This window comes from Stegostoma tigrinum, chromosome 2 (genome assembly GCF_030684315.1).
Source record: "Stegostoma tigrinum isolate sSteTig4 chromosome 2, sSteTig4.hap1, whole genome shotgun sequence".
Taxonomy (NCBI): Eukaryota; Metazoa; Chordata; class Chondrichthyes; order Orectolobiformes; family Stegostomatidae; genus Stegostoma; species Stegostoma tigrinum.
This window is the reverse complement of record NC_081355.1, coordinates 13,249,928-13,275,009: the sequence shown is the minus strand read 5'-3', so window position 1 is coordinate 13,275,009 and position 25,082 is coordinate 13,249,928. Positions and strand designations below refer to the sequence as shown.

General features: G+C 41.7%; 3 protein-coding genes across 7 annotated transcripts in view; 1 reads left to right on the top strand and 2 right to left on the bottom strand.

Moving 5' to 3' along the window:
• Nucleotides 1-25,082, top strand: part of fyco1a (FYVE and coiled-coil domain autophagy adaptor 1a) — a 182,017-nt gene that overhangs the window by 97,281 nt on the left and 59,654 nt on the right. The gene's annotated exons all lie outside the window — the stretch shown is intronic.
• LOC125464048 (C-X-C chemokine receptor type 6-like) lies at nucleotides 9,902-12,007 on the bottom strand. Of its 2 annotated transcripts, none has more exons than XM_048556051.2 (2): nucleotides 11,904-12,007; nucleotides 9,902-11,122 (listed from the first exon to the last, which is right to left on the bottom strand). In XM_048556051.2, the coding sequence occupies exon 2, from the start codon at nucleotides 11,088-11,090 to the stop codon at nucleotides 10,023-10,025; it is 1,068 nt and encodes a 355-aa protein (XP_048412008.2). In that variant the 5' UTR covers nucleotides 11,091-11,122; nucleotides 11,904-12,007; the 3' UTR covers nucleotides 9,902-10,022. The 2 variants fall into 2 exon arrangements, with proteins under 2 accessions (XP_048412008.2, XP_048411999.2); XM_048556042.2 differs by lacking the exon at nucleotides 11,904-12,007 and adding an exon at nucleotides 11,455-11,570.
• LOC132210712 (C-C chemokine receptor type 9-like) lies at nucleotides 21,405-23,841 on the bottom strand. The gene is made up of 2 exons (XM_059652472.1): nucleotides 23,746-23,841; nucleotides 21,405-23,423 (listed from the first exon to the last, which is right to left on the bottom strand). The coding sequence occupies exon 2, from the start codon at nucleotides 23,421-23,423 to the stop codon at nucleotides 22,344-22,346; it is 1,080 nt and encodes a 359-aa protein (XP_059508455.1). The 5' UTR covers nucleotides 23,746-23,841; the 3' UTR covers nucleotides 21,405-22,343.

Sequence of the window (25,082 nt, the reverse complement as noted above, 5' to 3'; positions counted from 1 at the left end):
ATTTCTGCCAATTTCCTTTCATGTGATACCAGTGTACATGCTGATAGCAATCTTCAAAACTGGTGTAAAACTGGTCACTGAAAATGGTATTTTTTTTGTAAGCCTGCAGAAAATCACAAATATGAGAAATTGCTGATCTTTCCGACAGATGATTTTGTTCTGCTTGACTCATATTCTTTCAATTACTGAATGCACCAACCTCCACCTCCATGAAATCACTCTCACCCATCTCTGCTGTTGCTTCAGCCCAAATGCTACTTAATTCTTCTCTGTCTCTGTAATCTCTATCAGCTCTACAGCCTTCCAATCTGCATTCCTTCCAATGTTGGCTCTTAAGCATCCCTCATTTTCTTCTATCCCCAGCATTGAAAACTACACTTTAAGCTTAAGTTCTGGACTTGCTGCCCGATAAACCATTTTCCTCCCTTTCTTTTTTCAGATGTATTCTTTAAAACCTGTGTGTCACCTGTCCTAATGTCTCATTTCAAGTTTTTTCCCACTGACTCTGTAGTGAAAATCTTAGGGACATTTTACAACTATAAAGATTCTGTTTTTGCTGCTTTTTCACTTTCTTGTTAATGGTATACAAACCATCTTATTTCTTTCAGTTTTTCTACAGCCCAGTAGGTGATACTCTGAATAGTTTCCAGACCAAGATTTATTTTAGCTTACCATAGAAAGGATTTCATGTTTTAGACTTGATACATTTACCATCTTTGCTGTGTAGCTGGTCCTAGGTGTTGACCATATCTGATAATGTCTTCACCTTCCTGTCAGAGAGAACTTGGTGACATTCTGAGGCTTTTTTGTGGGTTCTTATACAAGTACGTCATTAACCTCATAACAGAAGGACTACCAAAATGTGATTTAGAGGTGAAGGTCCATAACTTCACTCCTATTGGATACAAGCATCTTGCTGTATTTTGACACAGTTTAAATTAGCTGGACCATTTATCTGCTGTCAGTCCGCAATCAGCAAAGGCTGCTCTGCTCCTATTGGATCCTGATATTTGCCAGAAAGGATTTTCACTTTGCTGAGGTTAATCTTTATGGAAAGATCAGAGGAGTATAGTGTTGACCCTTCTCTAAACTATCAGTAAACCCCAGATAAGTAAGAGAGTAGGAAGTATCACTGATGCAAGAAAAGTGATTTCTTTGCTTTCACATGGGTTTAAACTGTTATAAAACCTGACATTCATCATCTTTCTAAGACCAATGAATGTAATGTCCTTTGTTCCATGATAACGTTGGTCTGTGAATGATCAATCCAGTTACAGATTTGGTCTTTGATAACAAAGTGTGCAGCTGGATGAACACGGCAGGCCAAGCAGCATCTCAGGAGCACAAAAGCTGACGTTTCGGGCCTTGACCCTTCTAGGCCCGAAATGTCAGCTTTTGTGCTCTTGAGATGCTGCTTGGCCTGCTGTGTTCATCCAGCTTCACACTTTGTTATCTTGGATTCTCCAGCATCTGCAGTTCCCATTATTTCTGATACAGATTTGGTCTTTGTAATTTTTCTGTTGTGAAAGACTATCCTTGGTCTTTGGAAGTACAGCCTGTTGTTTGTTTCCATGGATTTCTTCTACCTTGGTAACAGCAGTCTAAACAAGCATTTCAGAAATTATCTTTGGGCATTTTCTCTTTAGGTATTTGAAGTAATTCTCGAAGATGATGTATAATGTCCGCAGCGAATGCTGAGCAATGTTTCACCTCCATATAATGTTGCACTGCCGATCAGCAAGCCCGCTTGGTGTGCTATCACCATCCCACCTCAGAACCATTTTTCTGAAGGCTTATTTGAGGTAGAACTGCTGCATAAACATGAACAGCAAGTAACCTGGGTGTTAGCATTGACTAGAAACTGAAATGGACCAGCCTTTTAATTGCTATGGCTATAAGAGCCAGTTAGGAACATGGAATGCTGTGGTAATTAACTCATCTTCTGTCTTTCCAATGTCAGTTCATTGTCTGCAAGGCCCAGTTACAAGTGTGATTGAATACCCTCCACTTGCCTGGATAAATGCAGTCCCAAAATCTTTTAAGAATCCTGACACCATCCAGGGCAAGGCCTGTTGCTTCATTGACATTCCATCCGCTATTGTTCAATACTTACACCCTTCATTACCAACCCATAGTGGCAGCTGTGTGTACCATTCACAAGACGCAGTGTAACGATTTGGTAAGGCTTCTTTGACAACACAATCCAAACCCACAATCTTTGCGACGTCAAAGGACAAGGGCAGCAGATGCATGGGAACAGTGTCATTTATAAGTTTCCTTCCAAGCCATGCACCATCCTTGGGTGGAACTGTGTCACTCTTCCTTTATTATCACTGTGTCAGATTCTTGGAACTCCCTTCCAAACAGCACTGTGGCTATATTTATACCCCAAGGAGTGTAACAGTTCAAGAAGGCAGCTGACATCACCTTCTCAATTTGAGGTGGGTAAGAAATGGTGGTCTGGCCAGTGAAGCCCACATCCAACGTGTGTAGAAAATAATTATCAGAACTAGAAGCATTGGTTGACCCATGGCATTGGGACCGTGATAACTGCTTGAAGGTAGCCTTACAGTGACACACCAGAAAGAAGGCTACTGTTCCAGGATGCCTTTTGAGAGCCCTCTCTACCTGCTCACCACTGCAGGCTACTCTGTAGTGAGCTTCCCACTCTACAATGATAGCCTGTTTTATTTATTTTAAGTGGCTGAGCAACTCTTCAGGACTGTCTTACCTGCAACAACAGGCTTGTTCTTTCCATACCAGAAGGACTCCTTTTGCTCCACCAATTTTGAAAGCCCACTTGCCAGCCCTCATTGGATGGCCAGTGCACCTCTGTTGACTAATTAGCTGATTCCAGCAAAATCTCACTTGGATTGACTGTTTCCGACAGGATACAGTGTGGAATTCTGCATTAGACCCTACACCAGGATATAATTCAAAATCCTGCCCATGACCACAGTTGGAGATATTAGGAGAGATGACAGGTGATTGTTCTGAAGCACTTGAAAGGAGGATACAAAAATTAGGATGTTGAGGGAAGGATTTGAGAGCTTAAGGATTGACAGCTGAAAGAATCCCCTTCGGTGATGTAATATTAATAGTCAGTAATAGCTAAAAGACCAGGAGTGTAGATAACTTGGAAGATTGTGGGAATAGGGATTACCAGATATAGGAGGCTGGGAATAAATGGGAAAACAAGAACGAGAATTTTAAAATTGAAGTCTTGCTTGACTGGAAGTTAATGCAGATCAGCAAGTACAGGCTGATTGAGCGCACAAAGCTTGGTACAAGTTAAGGCAGAGTCACCAGAGATTTGGGTGACCTCAGGTGTTTGTGAGAAGAGAAAATGCGAGACTAACCAGGAATGCTTAAAGCGATTTTGGGGAGGCGAAAGCAGTATGATTTATCTCTTTGTCGCTGATGCTCGAACACCAGTGCCACAGACAATATGAAACCATTTGTCTCTGTAACCACAAATGCAAGGGCTGCAGAAATTCTGAAGTTGCGTACAATGGACTTTGCAGAGTAATGCATCAGAAAAAGCCAAGTAACAAATAGAAATAATAAACCAGCAAACTCAGCCCCAAAATATGACCAATTCCTTTTAAATCCTAGCGTACCCCTCAAAATGAGGCGATGCTTGTTTATGGAGTCTGTGACAAGAGTTTATATGTCTATTCAATGTGAGGAGGCTGTAGCACAGCAATTCTCTTTAAGTATAGTGCTGGCAAAGGGTTTTCCTACTGATGAAAACCTCTGAATGAGGTTAGTATTTGACACATGAAGGGCTGTAGGTCGTAAATGTGACTGGCAAGAAATCTAAAACCCTGAGTATAATACCAGATGTGTGTGTGTGTGTGCGTGTGTGATTGATTTGCTGCTTTAAAAAAATTTACATATCTGCTACCAGCATGAAGTTTATCCTTTTGTATCCATCTCTCTACTCCCTTCCCAACAATTTTGCATCAGCAAATTATAATATGCAGAAGATTTTTGAGATGTGAGATTTCTGTGCAAGTGCTTCTGATGGGTAATTCTCGGCACACTGAGAACAGAAGTCCCCACCCAAACTATGGAAATGTGCAGGTGTGTTGCAATCTGTAAACTATGACAGAGGTCACTCACAGGTTCTTCCTAGAATTGTGAGGTGCCACACATTGATATAAACAGGCTGGAAAATAAAGAAAATTTAGAGACGATGTTGTCTTAGTGTAAATCTTTGTAAAATGTATTGTCTCGATTAGGATTGAAGGTAGACAGCTAAAATTGCACAATGCAAGACAAAGTTCATTTGTCAGAAGTGAGAAATGTCTTTGCACTCAACAGGTAATGATATGATTGTCTTCATATTTAGCAGACGTGTTGTGGTTGAAAATAAAGACTGTTTCATTTCTCCTTTATAAAATTAATTTATCTGTCATTTATCGTTCTACACATTTGCTTTCCCAGTGTTGCATTATTTGTTATTATCATCTAAGTTGTGGCAGAGTGGTCCATATGAAGGTTATTGTTCTGTGAATTATTCAGCAGAATCTAGAGCATGGAAAGAGGCCATTTGGAATTTTGCCCAGCGCCAGCTCTTTGTAAGAACTGTTTCCCACAGGCCGAGACATATTTTATTATCCAATTTGTCCTCTTCTCTTTTGCAAGTTATTCCTGAGTTGACTTCTGTCACCCTTTAAGGAGATACATTCCGATGATAACAACTTATTGCTTATAAATATGCCTCTTTACCTCTAAGTGTTTTTTTGCCAACTAGCCTTCTATCTTTATTCTTTAATTACTGGCTGTTCTGCCAATGGGCACAATACCTCTTTAATTGCTTTATCAAGACTCATTATTTTATCCTGGCACTTCTTTTTTGGGATTCTCATGGTGCAGTGGAAGTGTCCCTATCTCTGAGCCAGGACACTAGGTTTAAATCCCATTGCCCCAGTGTTTAACCTGAATTGGTTGATTAGAAAATATCTGTCCTGACTGCTTGCCCTCAGTTTTGCGCTCTTAAGTCCAAGGCCACGCAGACTTGAACAGATATGGCAGACAAATGGTTGAGCCCTTCACCGGCAGACATGACAAAACCACATAAAATTGCTATTAGATTCTGCAGTTATCTTTGAAAACTTTAAAGCCACTATAGTATTCAAAGATAACTTAGGCTTTCTTTTTCCACAGCAGAATACCTTCCATCATCACCTCTTCCTAGACCTACCTCATCAGACTTTTTTCTAAAGCTTTCCACTACCCTCCTCCTCAACTCACATTGCTTGTAGCTTCTGTTCAACTCCCCTCATTCCCACTCCAAGCTTATCTTGTCCTTGAGACCCACCTTCCATCTACAATATCCCGTTCTCACTAAATTGATGACCCACCAAATTCTCTGCTGGGTTTTTAAAATTGGATGATTTTGTCCATGGTTCTTTCTTGACATACTCTACAGTCTGACTGTCCTTCAGATCTTCTGTTACCACCCTTTTCATCAAAGAAATCCTTGATTCCACCATCCTCACAAACTAGTGCCCCATTTCCAATGTGCCCTTTCTTCTACAAGGACTTTATCTGTGTAGTAACCTCCCATCTTTCCTGAAACTCTAGTTGCTGAATCTCTCCAATTGGGCCTGTGCCCCGCTACAGTGTCGAAATAGCTTTTGATGTGGAGGTGCCTGTGTTGGATAAGGGTGGACAAGGTCAAAAATCACACAACACCAGGTTATAGTCCCAAATAATATTCTGTAAGATCATGACAAAACTAAATTATTCCCTTTCATTGTTTCTCCATTAGTGTCCAGCTGGCTGAGACAGCGTGTTTTAACTCATCTATCTACTTATATCTGGAGAATTACCTGCACTAACTTCTCTTCACCTTCTCACTCGTACTTCTGATATCCCCCAAGTGTCCAGCCTTGGGACCGACTCTGCTGTCATCGGCATGCTGTCCCTTGGTGAAATCTTCCGAAAGCAGAGCCTCAGTTTTCACTTGTGCACTGCCTGTATCCAGTCTGATTCACCACCACTTTTCTCAGTGTTTCCACTGTTGCTAACACAGCACTTCTCTAATTAAAAACTGGGAAGATTGAATCCCATTGATTTTGTATCTGCTACAAGCTCCCATTACTTATCCATTAATTTCATCCCTCTCCCCAGCAACTTTTTGAGGTTAACCAAACTATTCACAAGCACAGTGTCACACTTCATTCCCAGTTGAACTTCCAACCACATACTTGTACTGCACTAAGACAGCCTCCACTGAAATATCACCCAATTCCCCCCTGTCTCAGCTCATCATAAAACCAAGCCTTTGCTACCTCCAGACATTGACATAGTAATGTTCTGCTGGCAAGCTGGCTGCCGGCATTCTACCCTAGACCAAAATTCTGTTGCTTATTTGTGTCCTTAATTTTGTCAAGTTTGGTTCTCTCATTACCACTATTTTTGAGATCCTACATTGACTCGCATTCAAGCGACACCACAATTTTAATATTCTCATTCTAGTTTAAAAATCTCCCCTTAGCTTGTCCCTGTGTGTATCTGTAATCTCTTCTATCCCATAACCATTCAGGATAACTCTGCATATCTAATCCTGGCCTCTTGAGCTCCTGATTTTATTTGCACCATCAAAGGTGTGCCTTCAACAGCCAACTTGTGAATCTCTGTAAGCTCTTCCATAACAGCTCTGCCTCTGTAGCTTCTCTTTCTTCCTTTAAAAAATATTTTCGACCTCCTTCTTTGACCAAGCATTTGATAATTTTCCGTAATAGATCCATATGTGGCTCAGTAAAAATGTTGCTTTGAATGTCATGTGACATGCTTGGAATGTTTAATGATGTTAAAGGCACTAAATAAATATGCTGTTGTATGTGCTTTTGAACAAATCTGTTAAAGTAATCAGCCTAGAACATTGTGGTTGCATGGGAGTTCAACAAAGATAACCCATTTGAGGAGATCCAAAACTACTTTTATCAATAACTGAATCTGTTAATCAAGTGCTGAGTTCTTGCTTATCTTCTTGCCTTGCACTATTTTATCACGTCATCACTGCCAGTGAAAAACTTTTCATAACTTACAAATATCTCACTTCATGAAACTTGTAGAAACAATGTTTTTATCTCTTGAATTACTGAAACTAAAAACTGAATGTTTGCCGCTAGACTGCATAAAACCAATATCTATTTAATGTGTTTAGAATTAAAAGTTTGAGGAGTCAGTATGTGTATTGTTAGTACATTAAGACACAGAGTTATGGAACCCCTAGTACAGAAGGAGGCCATTCAGCCCATCATGTCTGCCCTGACCTGCCAAAGAGTATCACACCCAGATTGGCCCCCGACCATATCCTGTAACCCCGAATCTCTATGGCTAATCCCATCTAGCCTGCACATCCCTGAACATTGTGGACAAATTTGGGAGAAAATCAGAGGGCCCGGATGAAACCTACGCAGACACAGGCAGAGCGCGTAAACTCCACACAGACTGTCGCAGAGCTGGAATTGAATTTGGGTCCATAACGCTGTGAGGTGACAGTGCTAATCGCTGAGCCACTGTGCCTCCCCATTTTAGTGTAGCCCATTAATGAGTGTGTTTAGGAAAGCATATATGAATGTTCAATAAGGCAAAGAAAGGGACAGGTGCATCAGAACTGGCTCGGTCGTCAGCTGAGTAACAGCAATGTCAGTTCAATCAACCCTGCAAACTCTTCCTAAAAAGCCTCTGCCAACTGGTGCTCAAATTGGGAGAGTTATTCCAAAAGTTAGGGAAGTAGTCGTTCTCAGTGTGACAGCTTTCAACTAATACCTTAAATTCTCCTAAACTCAGTCCCACTATATACTTCCACCAGGGATTTGGGTACACTGAAATATAGTTTTGTGGAAACGGATGTGGATACCGGAAAGACTTACTCCAAGTTCTGTGAATTATCATAGCTTCAGGTTGAACAAGGCTAAGGAAAGCACCTTTCCATGTGTACCACCCAACACAAATTGTTGAAATGACCACAGGGTACTGTGTGGCTTCCATAATACTGGAGACTCTGAATGGCTACGCTGCAGATATCCTACAAAAACTTGAATACATTTTGCTTTAAACTAAAGCAGTAGCACGATATGTGATAACAAGGTGTAGAGCTGGATGAACACAGCAGCTGAGCAGGAAAGCTGGCGTTTTGGGTCGAGACCCTTCTTCAGAAATGGGGGAGGGGAAGGGGATTCTGAAATAAATAGGGAGAAAGGGGGTAGAGGATAAAAGATGGATAAAAGAGAAGATAGGTTGAGAGGAGACAGACAAGTCAAAGAAGCGGGGTTGGAACCAGTAAAGGTGAATGAATGTAGGTGGAGAGTTAGGGAGGGGTTGGGTTGGTCCAGGGAGGACGGACAGGTCAAGGAGGCGAGATGAGGTTAGTGGATAGGAGATGGGCGTGGGGCTTGAGATGGGAGGAATGGTTGGAGAGGTGGACAAGCTGGGCTGGTTTTGGGATGCGGTCAGGGGACGGGAGATGTTGAAACTTGTGAAGTCCACTTTGATACCCTTGGGCTGCAGGGCTCCCAAGCGAAATATGAGATGCTGTTCCTGCAGCCTTCGGGTGGTATCATTGTGGCACTGCAGGAGGCCCAGGTTGGACAGGTAGGCTAGGTGGTTGACAGTGAAGAGGAAGATATTAAGTTACAGGAGGATATAAATGGATTGATCAAATGGGCAGATCAGCAGCAGATGGAATTTAATCCTGATAAACGTGAGGTTGTGCATTTTTGGAAGAAGGGAGAACTCAATAAATGGCAGAACACTGGGAAGCTCAGGTGAACAGAGTGATCTTGGGATGCTTGTCTATAGATCTCTAAAGGCAGAACGACAGGTTAGGAGGATAGTTAAGAGGCGTACAGGATGCTTCCTTTCATGAGTCATAGCATTAACTATAAGGGCATCTTTGGGTGCTCTGGTTTCGTCCCACAGCCCAGAGGAAACCCATACAGACATGGGGAGAATGTGCAAACTCTGCACAAGCAGATCCCCAAGGGGGGGAATCAAACCCAGGTCCCTGGCGCTGTGAGGCAGCAGTGCCTACCACTATGCCACCCTGGTAGGTAGTAGTTTATTTTTGGCAGTACAAACTTGATGAGCTGAAGAGCCTCTTCTATACTGTATGATTCTATGTTTCTGTGAGTCTCGATTGACAAGGAGATTCAACACCATATTGTCATTGTCAGCCACCCAACAAACTACAGCAGCGAGAGTTTGACAAGTCATCAAAAATGTAAAGTAGTTGTCATGAGCACAGATGATCTTCAGGAAGGCAAAAAGAATTAAATATCAGAACTGATTCATTATTTAAAAAATATTTTAAAAATATGATTGTTGAAACGCTTTCTCATGTACACATCTTTGCTCATCAGGAATGACTCTAAATTGTCACTGTAAATTGTCACTGTAAATTTTATGAAAATTAAAAAATGCCTGACAGCGCTCCTGCTGAACTATTAGCATTGAAACACCAACAGCCATAACACTAGATGAAATTTTGTCAACCATCCGAACTCATGATTGTTTTTTGGATGTAACAGAGAAGTACCGTATTTTGCAATTATTTACCACCAAAGCCATTACCACCATTATGCAGTATAACTTGTTGCCTACCTTTCTGAGTTAAACTTTAAGTTGTAGAACTGTGTTCATTTTTCTTCCCTTTGTGACGTGGTTGAATTACGTACAGCTTACAGCTCAGCAACAAGTTATTTGAATTATTAGACCTGTATGGGCATTTGTGCTCTACTCAAGGTTGAGAAACTTTTACTTTTGCAAAAATTTATACAGAAAACTTAATGTGCTTTTAAACACATTTATTTAAAACACATTTCTTAAACAATACTGAAGTTTCTGTGTGCATATTTACAAATTTGTATTTAATTAAGTCACATTTTATATCCACAGATGGTAAGAAATGAGCATAAGCAATTGTAAATCACAAAAATTCAGAATAAATCAGTAAACTGTGCTGCTGCTTTCATTTACAATTATAGATCCAAATGTGGTATCTTTTATAAAGGATACATTGCCGTTGTTTCGGATACAACTGAAACAGGTTGTGATGTCTCACACTCCGTTTTCAGAAGCCCAGCTAATTGTTTTTGACTGATACAGCCAGCATCTTTTAAAATCTTAAGAAAACTATTTCTAAACTTCACTCCAAGAAATACATAAAGAATAGGATTGAGACAACAGTGTACATAAGCAATGCTCTCTGTTACAATAATTGCATAGTTTATGCTTGCAGTGTATTCACAACTGGTTTGTTCTTGCCTGATGATCTGTAGAGTTTGCATCAACAAGACGATGTTGAATGGCAGCTCACAAATCACAAATGCAGCAATAACTGCAAAGATAATCTTTAATGACTTGTGCTTCTGAAACCTGTTAGCTTGGAGCAGGGTTTTTGCAATGACTGAGTAGCAAATGGTCATGGCCACAAAGGGTATTAGAAATCCCACTGCCATCTGTGTTATACGCACTCCCACTTTGATCATTTGGGTCTGATTAAGTGGATACACCATCTTACAGACAGATTTATTCAATGTATCAGTTTCAGTTTTAGCTTTGCATAAAATGAATTCTGGAAGAGCCAAAATGATTGCAAACACCCAAATGCCCACACAGATTAACTTACTGTGAAATATTTTCTTTCCATTATTCAGTGATTTTGTTGCTTGAACAATGGCTTTGTACCTGTTGATGCTCACACAGGTGAGTATTAACATACAGCTATAAAGGTTGACCGTATATGCCCCACTCACAAGTTTGCACATAAAAGTTCCAAAAATCCATTGACTGTGTGCATCAACTGCCCAGAATGGCAGGGTGCAGAGAAACAGCAAGTCAGCAATCGCCAGATTCATCATGTAGATATTTGTCACGGTCTTCAGCTTCTCATAGTAAATGTATATCACGACGACCAAAGAATTCCCCAAAAGCCCTGACAGAAATATAACGGAATAAAAACAGGGCATAAAAACTTTCCTGAAATCTGCAACTTTATGTTTCTCACATAATACAGAAGATGGAATGGTGAATGTGATATTTTCATCATAATATTCGTATTCTGTCATCATTGGAAACCAGGAGTCAGGTCTGCAGAGCACGCCTGAAATGAAGCACAGGATCTTGTCAAGACACATTCTTATTTGGCACTTCCAATGGACTTATGCAATTATAAAATTAACCAAAACAAAGTAATGATTTGTTAAAATAATCTGATAGTAAATGCTCCTCGTAGTAATTTTATTTACCAAAACATTTTTAAATGGAATGACCTGTCAAGTTTATTTTCTCCTATCCTCTAAAGGCACTTAGTCCTTGTTATGTCACACAATAATTGCATATTAAAGAAAGGAAAATATATAAGCATTTGGAAAGTAAATGTTTTTAAAGCATACTTTTTAAGATACCATGTTGAAAGTGTCTATGAAAACTTACCACAATTCAGGGAATTGCTGCAACTTTTGTATCAACAAATAAGCCTGCCAGCCATTGTGTTTTCAGAATACCTCACGCCTGTTGTTACAGGTGAGTTGGGTCAGAACCCAGAGCTGTTTTATATGTTGAAGTTCAAGGAAATAACACATGCTTTAAATATAGAACGAGATTTCCTGCTGCAAGTGGATGGTTATCATTCATGTGATGTACTCATTTCTATGACACACATTCAGTCAGTAAAGTGATGCCACACAAAGTACACCAATTAGGCTGCCCGTAAAGGAGTACATCCCACTCACTTGTTGATGGCACATGGACCTGTAGATTTCTCAGATATTAGACAGTTGTATTGTGTATGATAGTACTGAGGCTATTCCAATAACCCTCTCTGTCACTGCATTCCTGATCATTACAACTTGCTGCATAAGAACAAGCACTCCTCATCTCACCTGCTGTTTCGACAACCACCTTCAACCATCTTTTCCAGTTACTGCTCCTCCTGCTACTGAAAACTGAGGCCACAAAATTTAGTCAAGCCTTAAAATGGGAGCAGTGGTTGAGCTGCTCTATTAACCCAGACCCACAGCTTCATATCAAAGCAGAATACTGCAGGTGTGGAGAGCTGAAACAAACACAGAGGGCGAATGCTGGAGAAGCTGAGTAGATCTGGCAGTGCCTGTGGAGAGAGAAACAGAGTTCATGCTTTAATTCCATATAAACTTATGAACTGAAAGGAGTGGCAAAGTGTCATTTTTAAAAACATTTTAATAGAGGCAGAGGAGGGGAATAGATGGTGGAACCCAGTGAAAAAGATAAAAGTTTTGCTAACTGGGATGAAAGAGAAATAGAGATATAAAATAGAAATTGGTGGAAAAGCTCAGCAGGTCTGGCAGCATCTGCGGAGAGAAATCAGAGTTAACGTTTCGGTTTGAGTGAATCTTCCTCAATTCTGAGGGGTGCAACGGTGAAAATGGGTCCTTTCGGATGAGAGCAAAGTAAACAAGACATAAATCAGACGAAGCTGTAGGACTGAAAGGGGGGAAGAGAAGAATGTATGAGAAATGAACGACAAACTTCGTAAAGGTCAGATTCTAAAGTTATGGAATTTAATATTGAGTCCTGGAGGCTGTAAAGTGCCCGAGTAGAAAATGAGATATTTTCTGATGAGAAATCTCAGTTTGATCTGCTTTCCCTCTACAGATGCTGCCAAACCCGCTGAGTTTCTTCATCTGTGCTTCAGGTCTCCAGCATCTGTAGTTCTTTCTTTCATTATGGAGGTTCTTCAGTTCAGAAGAAAGGTCACTGGACTTGAAAAGTTAACTCTTGCTTTCTTTGCCTCCAACCAGCCCACTTCCGTGTTTCGATGGGACAAGGATTGAGTAACAAATAACCTCAGAAGGCAGGTGTCAATTCACAAATATGAGGCTGCAGGTGGTGCCACATTAAACCTGTTTTACAACTGTTAATCTTGGATAATCACATTCAGGAAATCTGGCACCATTCCCCAAACCCAAAGCCAGAATGGCTTTATTAACTGCTTATAGACCAAAAAGGAGCAGGACTGCTTCCTATCCCACAGCCCCACTCACCTCTCTATTGCCCATCCCACTAATCACCCTGGAACTAAGTGGCTTGCTAGGCAATTCCTGGAATGATATAAGATCAGGTAAGCACAACAGATTTCTTTCCTGAATGGGTGTTAATGAACCAGATGGGCATTTACATCAATAGTTGCTTTGAGGCTAACTTTTAATTCTGTAAGTTATTAAATTTACATTTCACCATTGGCTGTGGTGGGATTTGAACTCATTGCCAGAACATTAACGTGGGGTTTTGGATAACTAGCCAAATGACACTACCGCCTTACCACCACCTCATCAGATGCATCACAAGGTATAGAATTTAAAATCCAAGAGGTCATAATGAGCCCATACAAATCTTTGTTCCAATCTCAGTTAAAGCGACGTGTACAATTTTAGGTTCTGCGTTGTAGGGAATGTATGGAGCGTGCAAAAACATTCAGCGATGTCAGACCTGGAATGGCAAAAGGGGAAAGAAAGCCTTATAAAATTAGGAAGGGTGGTGGTTTCCAAATGGCAATATCAATTGCAGTGTAATCTTCCACAAGTAGTTTAGATTATGAAACAGCAGTGAGAATACATTGCAGAGTGAGTGACCTCAACTTCCAGGCACCATCTCCCTCCAGCTGGGAAGCACTGACCTGATTTAATGGTTGTGGAGCTGTTAATTAGCTCAGAACAAGACTTCACCCCCCACCCATGAAGTAGTCCTGCTTGCAACAGTTGACAATAAATCAAGAGGCTGGCTACTGTCCCATCCCAGCAGCATCACCAGGAGCAGAGACCTTTGCTGGACCAACAGCCAGTCACCATTCTGTACTGGGCACCCAACAATGACCAGTGTTTCACAGGGGCCGATTACTTGTGGGGTGAGGAATGAACTTGCGAAGATGTGCTGTACTGAGGGATCGCCTCCATTACGTCTGGCAGGAGGGACCTCCCTAAGCTCACACGACAGCACGTAAAATACCAGCAGTACCTGGAAAAGACCCTTGGGTGGACATTTGGAGGCCCCTTAAGAGGCTCAATTAGCCCAAGGATAGGTTGGTTGCCCATTGTATCCTGCACTCCCAGTAAAACACCAGCAGCAGCAGGTAAGCAAACGCGTAATGTCCATCCAATGTTTTGACCAACGCACAGCCGTACTGGAGGAAGAGGAGTGATAAAATGCAGGCCAGTGGGTCAGTGTAAATTCCAGTAGTTGTGTTGTTGGATTCATTATTACTAATCTATTACTACTGTAAAATCTTAGGATTCATTATTAAATCTGAAGGGATTTTGTACTGACAACACGATAAAACAGTTTGCACAGACTGTGGAATTAATTTCCGTAGTTGAGGGAAAAACTATATCCTGAAATCTGAAGAATCTGTTTTTTGAAGAAGGGTCTAGACCCAAAACGTCAGCTTTCCTGCTCCTCTGATGCTGCTTGGCCTGCTGTGTTCATCCAGCTCCACGTTTTGTTATCCTGAAATCTATTTGCTGTGGTTTAGAATGTTATTACGCCTCCCAGTGGCCAACTGGGGAGTTAAATGCAATTTCTCAGAAAACCTGTTTGCACCACATTCAAGACAACAAAATGTGAGGCTGGATGAACACAGCAGGCCAAGCAGCATCTCAGGACCACAAAAGCTGACGTTTCGGGCCTAGACCCTTCATCAGAGAGGGGTTTGGGGTGCGGGTTCTGGAATAAATAGGGAGAGAGGGGGAGGCGGACCGAAGATGGAGAGAAAAGAAGATAGGTGGAGAGAGTATAGGTGGGGAGGTAGGGAGGGGATAGGTCAGTCCAGGGAAGACGGACAGGTCAAGGAGGTGGGATGAGGTTAGTAGGTAGATGGGGGTGCGGCTTGGGGTGGGAGGAAGGGATGGGTGAGAGGAAGAACAGGTTAGGGAGGCAGAGACAGGTTGGACTGGTTTTGGGATGCAGTGGGTGGAGGGGAAGAGATGGGCTGGTTGTGTGGTGCAGTGGGGGGAGGGGACGAACTGGGCTGGTTTAGGGATGCAGTAGGGGAAGGGGAGATTTTGAAACTGATGAAGTCCACATTGATACCATATGGCTGCAGGGTTCCCAGGCGGAATATGAGTTGCTGTTCCTGCAACCTTTGGGTGGCATCATTGTGGCACTGCAGGAGGCCCATGATGGACATGTCATCTAAAGAATGGGAGGGGGAGTGGAAATGGTTTGCGACTGGGAGGTGCAGTAGTTTGTTGCGAACTGAGCGGAGGTGTTCTGCAAAGCGGTCTCCAAGCCTCCGCTTGGTTTCCCCAATGTAGAGGAAGCCACACCGGGTACAGTGGATGCAGTATACCACATTGGCAGATGTGCAGGTTAACCTCTGCTTAATGTGGAATGTCATCTTGCGGCCTGGGATGAGGGTGAGGGGGTAGGTGTGGGGGCAAGTGTAGCATTTCCTGCGGTTGCAGGGGAAGGTGCCAGGTGTGGTGGGGTTCATGCAGGCGTTGGTCAAACCTATATGTAAAATGGACATGAACAACTGAGTGATGTGTCAGAGGCAGGGTGGCTAAATTTGCAGACGACACAAAGATATGTAGAAATTTATGTTGTGAGGATGATATAACAGCGATGTAGACAGCTTTATAGTTGGGTTAGGTGCATGGACAAAAATCTAGCAGATGGAGTATTATGTGGCAAAGTGTGTAGTTATTCTATTTGGCAGGAGATATTTAAAAAGCTGTATTACTTAAATGGAGAAGGACTGTGGAATTCCAAGGTGCAGAGGAATCTAGGTGTCCTAGTGTATGAATCACAAAAGGTTAATATGCAATTACAGCACGTAATTAGAAATGCTAATGGAATGCTAGCCTTTATTGCGAGTGAATTGGACATAATGGTAAGAATGAAATGTTTCAATAATGTGGGGCCTTGGTGAGACCACATCTCAAGTACTGTGTGCAGCTTTGGTTTCCTGATTTAAGGAAGTATGTGAATTGGCTGGAGGCAGTTTTGAAGAGGCTTACCAGATTGATACCTGGACTAAGGATGTTGCCTTTTGCTGAAATATCGGACCTGCTGGGGTTGTTTTTACTGGAGCTCAGAAGAACAGGGGATGCTTTGATCCTGAGTGGCCTTGACAAGGTGGATATGCAAAGAATGGTTGTTGTGGGTGAGTCCAGAACCAGTGTTCCAAAATTACACGTTTTTTTTAGGACCGAGATGAAGGGATTTTTTTCTTTCTCAGAGGGTTGTGTGACTTTGGAGTTCTCAGTCTCAGAAGGTGATGGGGGAAGGTCATTGAATACTTTTTAAGGTGAACATAGATAGATTATTCAACTAAAAGCAAAATGCTGTGGACGCTGAAAATCTGAAATATAAACAAAAAATGCTGGTGAATCACAGCAGCGTCTGTGGAGAGAGAACCAATTTAACGTTTCCAGCCTGACGTGTCTCTTCTTTGCACCATTTTCAGTTCTGAAGAAGTCATGTCAAACTCAAAACATTTGCTCTGTTTCTCTCTCCGTAGATAGATTATTGTTTGCCATGGGAATGGGAGAGTAGATGGGAACGTGGAATCCAGAATACAAATGATTCAGCTACAACCTTATTGAATGAGAGATCAGATTTGAAGGGCCGAATGGCCTATTTCTACTCTTATTTTGTCTATTCTTAATTTCCAAGAAATCCCTTTGCAGCCTCTGAAATGTACCGGCTAGCCGGCACTCATTAATTGTAGCTTAGAGGTAAGGCAACAGCAGCAGTGCCTCACTTCTATCTCAGATTGCTTGACTCGATAGCCTGCTGATACTTTGATTATATGTGGCCCCATTATGACCATTTCAATGTCATCTGTATCCAGAGGACAGGGTTCCACCCTCGAGAAGGACCCAGCACTTAAATCTCACAACCTCACTGGAGACAACAGAAGAGAGGATGCACAGACCCTGCCAGGACTATTACTTGTCCCACTGGAAGTAAAAAAGGTGAAGCACTGGAGGGATTTGTAAACAAGGATGGGAAGTTTAAAATGGATTGTCTCTTAACAGGATTCCAGATGTAAATCAGCAAAGAAAGGGAATAACGCATGAATAGGTTTGCTGTGACTTAGGAGACAGGGTGTAGATAGCTTCAGGTTCAGAACATAGGAGGCTACGCAGGGATACTTTGGAATAGTCACATCTAGAGGTAACAAAGACAAGTAAATGCGGTCAGACATAAGTCTAGGGGTGGAAATAGATAGCGGTACTGATGGCACAGGCACATAGAGTAACTTCAGGGTCAAATATAGCACCACCACTGTTGTGAACAGCCTGCCTCAGCCTCAAACAGTGGCTAGAAAAAGCACTGGAGCTGTTAGTTAGAGAACTGAATTTGTAGGGTGTTCCAAAGGCGATGGCTTCAGTCTTCTCAATATTTAGTTGCAGAAATATATAAAAGCTCGATGAAATCGTGAGAGGCATGGATGAAGCAGATAGCCAACAGCTTTTTCCCATGGTCAGAAAGCCTAAAACTAGGGGCATAGGTTTAAGGCAAGAGGGGAGAGATACGAAAAGATCCAGAGAGGTACTTTTTCACACAGAGGATGGTGAGTGTCTGGGGTGCAGGAGGGTAGCGGTAGAGGCGAATACAATTTCATCATTTAAAACACATTGGGAGAGGTACATGGATGGGACAGGTATGGAGGAGTATGGACCAAATGCAGGCAAATGAGACTAGTTTAATTGTGAAAACTAGGCACCGTGGACAAATTGGGGTGAACGTCCTGTTTCCATGCTGTAAACCTCTCTGACAGTAAGTAGTTACTCATCCAGTACAGGATGTCTGAGAAATTGTTTTTCGGACACAGTAGGGAGGTCTTGCCAGTGGGCCTGTGAGATGGTGGTTGTGGATGTCGTCAACATACTAAAGGAAACACGCGTGTTTTTGGATGATGTCACAGAGGGGCAGTGTGTCGATGAGAAATAGGAGGAAGCCAAGGATAGATTAACGAGGGACAGCAGGATTAACTGTGCAGGAACAGGTACAGAATCCATTGCAGACGAATCTCCAACTAAGATTAGATGGATAACCATAGCTTCTTGAAGAAATCAAGGCGGGACAAATCTTCGAAGCGTTACTTACGGAAAGGATGCTTTCGCGTTTGTATAGAAACTTCTCACATTTGGCAAAATATCAATTTTGGGGAGTTTCTTGGAGCCTGGGCACCCTGCAGCCTGGAAGACGTAGCATTGAGTTCTGTAATTTCAAATAACCTTCCCACCCATCTCCCGGCTCACTTTCCAGCCCCATCTCCTCCCTTCCATTCCACTTACCGATCCTCCCTTCCAGCTACCAACCAAATTCATCCCTCCCATCGACCTACTACTGGTGTCCACCTATCCACTTCCACTTCCTTGTTCCCTCCTCCATCTTTATCTGCAACTACGCCTACCCCCACATTTAGCCCTGAAGAAGGGTAATACCTGAAACGTTGACTGATCCTTTCCTCCAGATGCTGCCTGGCTTGCTGTGTTCTTCCAACCTCCTGTTCGTCTTCATAGAGCCTTCACCTCCTTGAATCCTCTGGAACTATTCTCACACAATTCTGTGCTCCTCACCTTGTTAATTATGCTTCCTGCTTCCAATACTGCCAGTCTCACACTGCCAAGCACTCATTAATAGTGAAAATGTTTGCCAGTTCTGCAGCATTATGGCATTTATATTGCATTGCTGTATTTAATTCACAGCCGCACACCATTTCAAAGTAGACCATTTCTGAAGTAGACACCCAGGCCTGTGTGTTGACCGCAGTCCAAGGAATATGCAGCAATGCTGGAGGAAGGTAATGACTTTCTGCCACTCCACAAAGTACCACCACCTTCCCTCTGCTCAAACTCACTCCAGTGCTGTCACCATAATTCATGGACCACCCTCACTATTGCATTCAGTATCTTCTCTCAATGACTGTCACCCAACCCACCCAACTTGCATAGGGTCATACCACTTGAAAACTGACCCTTTGGCCCAACTAGTCCATGCCAACAAAGTTTCCCAAACTAACCCAGCCCCACATGCCTGTGTTTTACCAATATCCCTCTAAACCTTTCCTATTCGTGTACCTGTCCAAATGTCTTTTAAATGTTTTAACTGTGCCTGTGTCTACCACTTTCTCCGGCAGTTCATTTAACACACAACCCACATTCCATGCGGAAAAATGTACCCCTCAGCTGTCATTTGTCTCTTTCTTCTCTCATCTTAAAAATATGCCCTCTAGTTTTGAAATCCCCTACTTTAGAGTAAAGAATTTTGCTATTCACCTTATTTATGCTCCTTGTGATTTTATAAACCTCCCATTCCTCATTTGAAGAGTATGCTGTGCAGTGTGTGTTCGCTGCATAATTGCATCATGTTCTGTAGGTGTGACATTGATGCAGCAGGATGCTGTACGTCAGCATGCCCACCCAACTGATTGTTCCATGCCAGCTAGCATGAAAGGCTGCGTGGCTTTCTGTCTGAGTAAAAAGGCACCTCAGACGACATGTCCATCCTGGGCCTCCTGCACTGCCACAATGATGCCACCCGAAGGTTGCAGGAACAGCAACTCATATTCCGCTTGGGAACCCTGCAGCCCAATGGTATCAATGTGGACTTCACAAGCTTCAAAATCTCCCCTTCCCCCACTGCATCCCAAAACCAGCCCAGCTCTTCCCCTCCCCCCACTGCATCCCAAAATCAGCCCAGCCTGTCTCTGCCTCCCTAACCTGTTCTTCCTCTCGCCCATCCCTTCCTCCCACCCCAAGCTGCACCTCCATTTCCTACCTACTAACCTCATCCCGCCTCCTTGACCTATACGTCTTCCCTGGACTCACCTATCTCCTCTCCACCTATCTTCTTTTCTCTCCATCTTCGGTCCGCCTCCCCCCTCTCTCTCTATTTATTCTGGAACCCTCTCCCCATCCCCCTCTCTGATGAAGGGTCTAGGTCCAAAACGTCAGCTTTTGTGCTCCTGAGATGCTGCTTGGCCTGCTGTGTTCATCCAGATCCACACTTTGTTATTGCAGAGACACTGCAAGCTTTCAAATAAGCGCCAAGTGAATGAACACTAAGAAAGCAAGTTAATAGCCCTGAGTGCACCCAATTCTGATGCATGAGATGGGTGTCCCTCCCTGCATTCAAAGTGGCCTGGCAGTGGCACTGCAATGTTAGCTCCAAAATGCAGTACTGAAGAGCAGAACTGTGTTACAGTTTAATCCAAGATGTGCTGTGGTGATGATGTTGTGATGCTGGTGCTTTGCCAATCCCAGCTCCTGCAGATGAAGAATGTAGGTGGTGATTGTTCTTGGATCTTGCTTGAGATGTTGGGACACACGCTGGCCAACACAGAGGCCCAGAGAAAACATCAGACAGTTGCTAGCTTACCTGTCTGACTTTAAAACCAGTAATTGGTGCCATCTAATTTCTCACTGGAACCTGGGAGGATAGTAATCTGGATATAAATAAGATGAGGTTGGTGAATAATGTGATGTTAATGCATGAAAATAGGGCCCTCAATACCTACTAAGTAAGATTCCCATTTGTCTGTTGAAACCTTAATGGGAAAATCGGATTTCTTCCTGGGTGTTGATAACCTCATTTTTACCTCCTTGCTGCATTTTCCCAACTTTTGTGCCTTTGCCCATGTCATTCAGACCCTGGGAAAATTCTGTCCTCAATATCTGACATTGGTACTCAGCCAGTTAGCTGGAAAAACACTCTTGAACCATTGTCTCTTGAGCCTGACTGTGATATCAAAGCTGATCAACTGAGCTGGTCTGCTGAAAAGGTAACAATGACCTGATCTGTTTCTTCCAGCACTGCTCTGTTTTAGTCTTCTGCCGAGATTCTCCATGAGTAACTGAAAAGGGCTGAAGCTGGGGATCATGAGGGCGATGGTCACATTTATTGCTGCCAGATGATGAGCATTCTGAAGAGTAAGGCTGGAGATTCAGGTAGAGCAGGACAGAAATCCCCAGTGGCAAACTTTGGGAAGCTAATCTTTCTGTTGCGGAGCTCTCCAGAGAAATCCTCACACAGCCTGTGATGTCTGTTACTGTAGTGAGCTGCATTATTTTGATGTGATGTCCAATTCTCTATAAACCATAGAATTATTATAAAGTAAATAAAATCTGTGTGGTTATGCATTTAAATAATGAATTACCGCAGAGGAAAGAAAGTTCACACCAAAATTCCAAATAAATCCAGATCCCTTGTTATTGCTATTGTGAGAAGTAAAATAATGGTAACAATTAATTGCAAGTGTAACAAAAATGTATCCCGTTTAGAATAGCCCACATCATTCAAAATATTCAAAATATCCCGAATTTGAGACTTTAATAATATTCCATGTAATATTTGAATACATATTGAGCAATTTCTGAAAAACAAACCTAAAATCATGACAGCAAATGTTAGAAATATGAAAAAATTGGTAATACACAGCACGTCAGTCAGTATTTCTACAAGAAAATAACATACAGAGAGTCCTTTGCAAATGTTGCTATTTCACACATATACTTGTAATCGTGGCTTGCCCTACATGTGACTCCAGACCCATAACAATGATGCAAAACTGCCACCGGGGCAGTTAGGGATGAGCAATAAATGCTGGCCTAGCCAGCGATGCCCTTGTCCTGTGAATGAATAAAAAAAAGTCATATCTGCATCAGGTGCGCTTGACATAGACTGTGATGTCTCATATTTCGCATCCGCAACAATTTTCTTTCTGGCTGATAAAATAGTATCTAAACACCACACACCAAGAAATGTATAAATAATAAGGCTGAGACAGTTGTGGCCTTCAACATATTAAACAAACGTGCCAAATATTAATAAATGTAATTATATATTTGGACTTAGTTAAACGTATTTTATACTTGCAGCTGCTGAGCACTATTCACAATTTTGGATCAAACATGGAATTCAATTTAATTAAGTTAGATGGCTGTGTTCAAAATACTGAGTTTCTGATATTACAGTCGATAGTAAAGCTGCCATCAAAGTTAAAAGGAGAGATTAGGGAAGCCGTTCAGAAATTCAGCAATGAAAAACATAAAAATCTCTGTACAAAGAACAGCCAGTTTACTATCACTAGGTTAATATATATGTGATGTGAAGGAATTTCCAGCATTTATAACAAGTGTCAAGTGGCAGCGGAACAGGAGTTTCGAGTTACAAGTAGACAGTTGCAGTTTTGTTCCTTTTACAGCAGGAATATGGGTGCCTAAGGGCTACTTTTGGTAAATAGGGCTGGGTCCGATATTTTCACTGTTACAGGAGAACCTTTGTGAAATTGTAATACCCTTTCCAGTTATGAGCGCTGATACAAAAAATATCTGTTACAAAGGATGTAGACTAGTTGTTTCGGATATGCCTGAGACAGGTCGTGATGTGCCACACTCAGTTTTCAGATGCTCAGCCAATTGTTTTTGACTGATACAGCCAGCATCTTTTAAAACCTTTAGAAAACTATTTCTAAACTTCACACCAAGAAATACATAAAGAATAGGATTGAGACAACAGTGTAGATATGCAATACTCTCTGTTACAATAATTGCGTAGTCTGTATTCGCTATGTATTCACAACTAGGAATTTCTTCACTGAAGATCTGTAGAATTTCCACCAACAGGACGATGTTGAAAGGCAGCTCACAAATCACAAATACAACTACAACTGCAATGATAATCTTTAATGACTTGTGCTTCTGAAACCCCTTATCCTGGAGTAGAGTTTTTGCGATGACTGAGTAGCATATGGTCATGGCCACAAAGGGTATCAGAAATCCCACCAGCAGCTGTGTTACATGAACTCCCCCTTTGATGATGCTGCTAAAATTGAGAGGATATACCATGGTGCAGATTGTTTTATCAGGTGTATCAGAATATGCTTCACTTAATATGAATTGTGGAAGAGCCAAAATGATTGCAAACACCCAAATGCCCACACAGATTAACTTACTGTGAAATATTTTCTTTCCATTATTCAGTGATTTTGTTGCTTGAACAATGGCTTTGTACCTGTTGATGCTCACACAGGTGAGTATTAACATACAGCTATAAAGGTTGACCGTATATGCCCCACTCACAAGTTTGCACATAAAAGTTCCAAAAATCCATTGACTGTGTGCATCAACTGCCCAGAATGGCAGGGTGCAGAGAAACAGCAAGTCAGCAATCGCCAGATTCATCATGTAGATATTTGTCACGGTCTTCAGCTTCTCATAGTAAATGTATATCACGACGACCAAAGAATTCCCCAAAAGCCCTGACAGAAATATAACGGAATAAAAGCAGGGCATAAAAATCTTCCCAAAGTTTCTGACTCCTGATGTTCCACAAGATGTTGAAATCAGTGAAGAGTTGAACATGAGAAAGTAGAAATAATCATCAGTGATGCCCGGAAGCCCAGTAACAGGCATCTTAAAAGAGAAACAGTGACAGTTAGTTAAAACTGGATTGTTAATTAAATCTTAAATCTAAACAAGCAAAAGAAAAACAGAAATTGTTGGAGATGTTGCCAAACCTGCAGAGTTTCTCCAACAAATTTTGTTTTTGTTTGTTTCTGATCTTCAGCATCTACAATTCTTTGTCAGTTCTAAATCTTATGTTCGGTCTTCACAATACTGTTACTGAAACTAAGCTGCCTCATGTATTCACCTCAACATTACAACTAGAAAGCAGAATAAATAACCTTGTCATAAATACAGAAGCAATAGCTTGCATATTAAAGATTTTGTTTACCTCTGTCACCTTTTTGCAGATTTAGAAAGTAGATGCACAGAGTGCTGTTATGATTTCAGTAACTTCTGTTCCCACTGCTTGCTTCTTAGTTTGAGCTTTGCCTTTGAAGTGGAGCTTTCAGTCACACATCAGAAAAAGGAAGTTTTTTTTTTATTTTTGACCGAATGTCCGTTACAGATTTAGTAACTTAAGCAGACTTGAAAGGAAATCTATCCCCACAAAGTAGTCTTCTTTCCTTTGGCTTCTTACATTGTTATTGTTCTTCTTATTGTTGCTATGATTTTTTGTACCAAAATGTATCACATCACATTGATATTGAATCTCTTTTAGTACATTTCCCATCTTCTCAACATCTTAGCAGTGTCCTTTGGTCTTTTCAAATCTCTTCTAATTTGATATTGCCTACAAATTTCAACATCTGCATCAGAATCTTGATGTCACAGCCCACTTGGAAAAGTGCGCTGACACACAAACCATGCTACTATATGATTGTCACAAAGTTAAAGATTTAATTGCACAATTCATTTGCTCAATTGAATTTTATTCAAATTGCTCAAGCTCCCAATTTTCCTACCTGATGAACTCAGGTTGACAGGAAACATGGACCAGATCTCTGTACTTAACAAGAAACTGCAATTTACAAAGAAATCAATTCCTACCAAAGGCTATCAAAACTATGACTGTAGTGGCTGAAACTCTCACCCCCTCCTTAAACCCTATACACACAGGCAGTCAGAAACAGGCAAGCAAACACATATGGATGTTATAGGTGGAGGGAAAAATACTGGGAAAGCACAGTTCAATGGCACCTGTTTGCAGGTTGCAAAGAGACATTCCTTATGCTTCCAGTCTTTCTGGTATCCAAGCTTCTTATTCATTCCATGTTGTTGCCTGCAGATAATTTGAAACACTAATTAAAAAAACAAAAAAAAATGCTGTGGATGCTGTAAATCAGAAACAAGAACAAAATTTGCTGGAAAATCTCAGTAGATCTGGCAGCATCTGTGGAAAAAAATCAGATTTAACATTTCGGGTCACATGACCCTTCCTCTGGGGAGGTGATGGCCTAGTGGTGTTATCACTGGACTGTTAATCCAGAAACCCAGATAACCTCTGAGGACATGAGTTCAAATCCCACCATGGCAGATGATGGAATTTGAAATCAATAAAAAAAATTAGGAATTAAGAATTTAAAGATGACCATGAATCCATTGTCAATTGTCATAAAAACACCACCTGGTTCACTAATGTCCTTTAGCCAGCCAGTGATGCCCTCATCCTGTTAATGAATTTTAAAAAACGTTTGGGTCACTCTGACTTCTGTCAATGGATTCTGC

Excerpts from the sequence above, each read along its gene's own strand:
- LOC125464048 (XM_048556051.2), bottom strand. The coding sequence starts at position 11,090 with ATGATGACAGAATACGAATATTATGATGAAAATATCACATTCACCATT.
- LOC132210712 (XM_059652472.1), bottom strand. The coding sequence starts at position 23,423 with ATGCCTGTTACTGGGCTTCCGGGCATCACTGATGATTATTTCTACTTT.